Source organism: Neolamprologus brichardi, chromosome 18 (genome assembly GCF_056152115.1).
Source record: "Neolamprologus brichardi isolate AB-2024 chromosome 18, ASM5615211v1, whole genome shotgun sequence".
NCBI classification, from domain to species: Eukaryota; Metazoa; Chordata; class Actinopteri; order Cichliformes; family Cichlidae; genus Neolamprologus; species Neolamprologus brichardi.
In genome coordinates, this window is record NC_142121.1 from 5,105,507 (window position 1) to 5,109,496 (window position 3,990).

Below are 3,990 nucleotides of genomic sequence, written 5' to 3' on the forward strand. Positions count from 1 at the left end.
TACCAGTTGCTTGTTGTTTTCCTACATGGGAGTTGAGCGCTCTGTCCATAGACACCACAAGGGGGAAAGAAACTCACCAAGGACACTCGAGAAGTTGCAGCACGGGAACAAGAAGCAAAAACTCACACACAGAGGATTGTTTGCTCTTGTCATCATTGTTATTCACTATAAATAAGTTCACAGCTTGCTGCACAGTCCTGTGTTTGGGTCCTGCTTTCACACCCCTTGACATGAACTTGGTTTTCGGCGTCACTCTGAGTGGCCAGAGCTTTCTGTGTCTGTGCTTTCTGTTTCTTGCCAAATAAACTAAGGACAGATTATTTTCTTCCTGAACCTGCCAGTGTTCCCGATGTTTATTTAAATTCTGATTTTGTGAGTTTAAAGTCCAGAAATAACTTTTTTGAACTATATAACTGTGAAGTTGTATAACAGTTGTATGATTGTATAACTGTCAAGCTACAGTTTAGTTGTACATGTACAATGACAAAAAAGGCTTTTCTATTCTACGTTGGTGTTTCTAAACTGGCCAATTCCTCCAGAGGTTGTGTGAGTTTGGTATAGAAAATGTGACGTGAACATTTCTGGACTAAATATGAGTGAAAGTGTTTTCCCCGAGCCTGTCATTAACTGTTCTGTCTCAATTAATTCTGTGTGACTTGGAACAAAATTAAAAAATAACCTATTGACAATGTTTCTAAGGAAGCTTCCCCTAAGACGGCTAAGAATTAGTTCATTACTGCAGGGGTATCAAACTCCAGGCCTTGTGGTCCGGTGTCCTGCAGGTTTTAGATATCATCCTGGGTCAACACACCTGAATCAAAGGATTAGTTCATTAAAGGGCGACTGGAGAACTTCAAGATATGTTGAGGAGGTCATTTAGCCATTTAAACCAGCTGTGTTGGATCAAGGACACATCTAAAACCTGCAGGACTCCGGCCCTCGAGGCCTGGAGTTTGACACCTGTGGCCTACTGAGTGCCTGAGCATCACTGTGCATAGTGGTTATAGTTTAGGTTATTCTGGATTTAAGCTCAGCATTGTAATTACTTGTTCAAACTATTTTAAATTGTTTTAATAGTTATTCTGGTAGCTTTAATAAATCTGGTAAAAGTAATGTTTCAGGTTTCTGCTGTAACAACTCCATTTCCTAGATTGAGATCTAATGCTTACAACTTCTTTGATAGTAAACATAATAACAAAGTCTTTTATTGCATAAGAAATTGTAAATACATTTTTAAAAATGTAATTCAATCAGTTGAAAGACTGGAAACAAGAAATACCTTAAAGCTTTCATATATCCATTTATTTATTGCCGTATCTATTGCCATCCATTTTCTTCTACTTATCCAACTAAGACACATCAAAGAAAAGTCATTTGTCCAATGCTTAAAAATGTGGAGTAACTTTACCTGTGATGAATCATTACATCAAATCTTTTTTGTTGTCAAAATCAAGTAAAGTAAAAGTTGACTTCTTTCTTTTTTATGAAGAAGAAAGTTGAAAATATGTACTCTTAACTACTATAGTCATTGAGATTAGGTTCACATTTTCTCCACCAATTTTGAGTATATATATATATATATTGCACAAAATGTCAAAACAATGATTCTGTGAAAATAAAATGGTAACTATTTCAGTTTAATGAACTCAGCAGTGTCTCCCATCCAAAGTCCAGCATAGAGCGGCTGAGTGAATGTGGTCTGGACTCTGTGGAGGAGAGTCATGGTTTCAGAGACGCTGTAGAAGGACAAAATACCTGCTCTGTGATCCAGGTACACTCCTACTCTGGAGGAACGAGGACCTGAGACACGAGTTTGGATGTTGTTGTACCAAAATGTATAACTGTTGTTACGATCTAATGCCCAAGATTTGTCATTACGTCCAAAGATACATTCTTTCCCACTCCCTGCTCTGCTGATATTCTTGTATGCAACTGCTACATAACCTCCTTCCCCTCTCCACTCCACCTCCCAGTAACAACGTCCAGTCAGACTCTCTCTACTCAGGACCTGAAGCCAATAAGTGAATCTGTCTGGATGATCAGAATAAGACTGTTGTTGTTTCATTAATGTTGCTTTTCTGTTCCCCTCTGATAATAACAGCTGTTTGTACGCTGTGTTTGGATCCAGTGTGATTTCACATGAATATTTTAAGAATTCAGCTCTGGTCTTTGGCTCTGGATCTGACAGTAAAACATCCACTTCAGTGACTGTCAGTGAGATGTTTGTCCATTCCTCTCTCAGAATGTCCTGTAGTTTATCTCTGACCTCTGACACAGCTGCTGTCACATCCTCAAAGTAGCTCAGAGGACGGATATTGATGCTGGATGAGTCTGTAGACTCACTGAGTGCTGACAGTGAGGGGTAGTTGTGTAGAAACTGGATGTGATCCTCTGTGTGTGAGAGCTGCTTCAGCTCAGCATCTTTCCTCTTCAGCTCAGTGATCTCCTGCTCCAGCTTCTCCTGAAGCTCTTTGACTCGACTCACTTCAGTTTCCTGCTGGGATCTGATCTGCTGCTTCACATCAGAGCTTCTTTTCTGGATGAGATGGATCAGCTCAGTGAAGATCTTCTCACTGTGCTCCACTGTTTGATCAGCAGACTGATTGATGGCCTCCACCTCCTGTTGAAGCAGCTTCACATCTTTCTCTCCGTCCTGGATTCTCTGCTGGATGTTTTGTCGACTCACCTCCAGCTCTCTCTGCCTCTCAGTCCTTTCTGCTGCAGCTGAGACTGTGTCGTGGCCTTTATGTTCATCCACAGGGCAGAGATAACAGATACTCTGCTGATCAGTACGGCAGAACATCTTCATCACCTCATCATGACGAGAGCAGATGTTCTCCTGGAGCTTCTTAGAGGGCTCCACCAGCTTGTGTTTCTTGAATGGAGCAGCATCATAATGAGGCTGAAGGTGTTTCTCACAGTAAGATGCCAGACAGAATAAACAGGACTTGAAGGCTTTCAATTTTCTCCCAGTGCAGACATCACAGGCCACATCTTCAGGTCCAGCATAGCAGTGATCAGCAGGAGCAGCTTGGAGTCCAGTCTTCTTCAGCTGCTCCACTAAAACTGCTAACATGGTGTTTTTCACCAGGACAGGCCTCGGTGTGAACGTCTGTCTGCACTGAGGGCAGCTGTAGATTTTCTTCTTTTCCTCTTCATCCCAGAAGCTTTTAATACAGTTCATGCAGTAGCTGTGTCCACAGGGAATAGCCACCGGATCCTTCAGTAGATCCAAACAGATCGAACAAGAGAAGGTTTCTCCGTCCAGCTGAACTCCTTTCTGCGCCATTTCTCCTCTCAGTGTCAGTGATTGTGTAAGTTTCACTTCCTTATTATTGAAACTAGCCTGAGCTCTGATCTGAACAACATGTGTTGGGCCCTGCCAGCTATAACACATGTTGGTTACACCCATCTTCAAAGTGCAGATCTAAAGGGGAGGGAACACAGAAAGATATGGACAGACAGGGGGTGTTTAGCTAGAGAGCAGGAAGAAGAGGAAGGGTTTTCAGGCTGTGATTCATTCAAGGAAGGGGAGTTTATACTTTAAATCTGCTAAATGTAACGTTTCTGTTCCTTGCAATAATTCAAATACAGCAGATGTACAGACACATTAGCGACCACTTTAGGGACTGAGCTGATAAAACAGGGCGTTTTTTAAACACTTGTGTATTATGCATTTTTACCCTACATTTTAAAGTTTTTCAGGCTGTAATTCATTCCAGGAAGCAGAGAGAGGGTTTCTGTTTCACTGTTTTTATTTTTCAAACCATAAAGAAATAACTAAATTGTCATGGTAGGCTGTGTGGCAGGCAGGCAAGCAGGAGTGGTGGATCCAAAATGCAGGACTCAGACACAGAAGTACAACTTAAAGCGCAGCTTTATTGCTGGGAAAAACCTCTTACTAAACTAAACTCACCAAAAGTAGTGATGTGACGTTCTGTATCGAGGCTTCAAAGCTTGTGTCGAGTAATTTAGGGGGCGTTTCCGCGA

At 41.6% G+C, this 3,990-nt stretch overlaps 1 protein-coding gene across 1 annotated transcript; it reads right to left on the reverse strand.

Annotated features, from left to right (window-relative positions):
* Positions 1 to 1,627: 1,627 nt before the first annotated feature.
* Positions 1,628 to 3,304, reverse strand: LOC148097445 (tripartite motif-containing protein 16-like). Its single transcript, XM_087832140.1, has one exon. The coding sequence runs from the start codon at positions 3,287 to 3,289 to the stop codon at positions 1,628 to 1,630; it is 1,662 nt and encodes a 553-aa protein (XP_087688266.1). The 5' UTR covers positions 3,290 to 3,304.
* Between the last annotated feature and the right edge of the window lie 686 nt (positions 3,305 to 3,990).

What these genes read in the sequence shown, in the direction of transcription:
- LOC148097445 (XM_087832140.1), bottom strand. Translation starts at nt 3,289, where the DNA reads ATGGCGCAGAAAGGAGTTCAGCTGGACGGAGAAACCTTCTCTTGTTCG.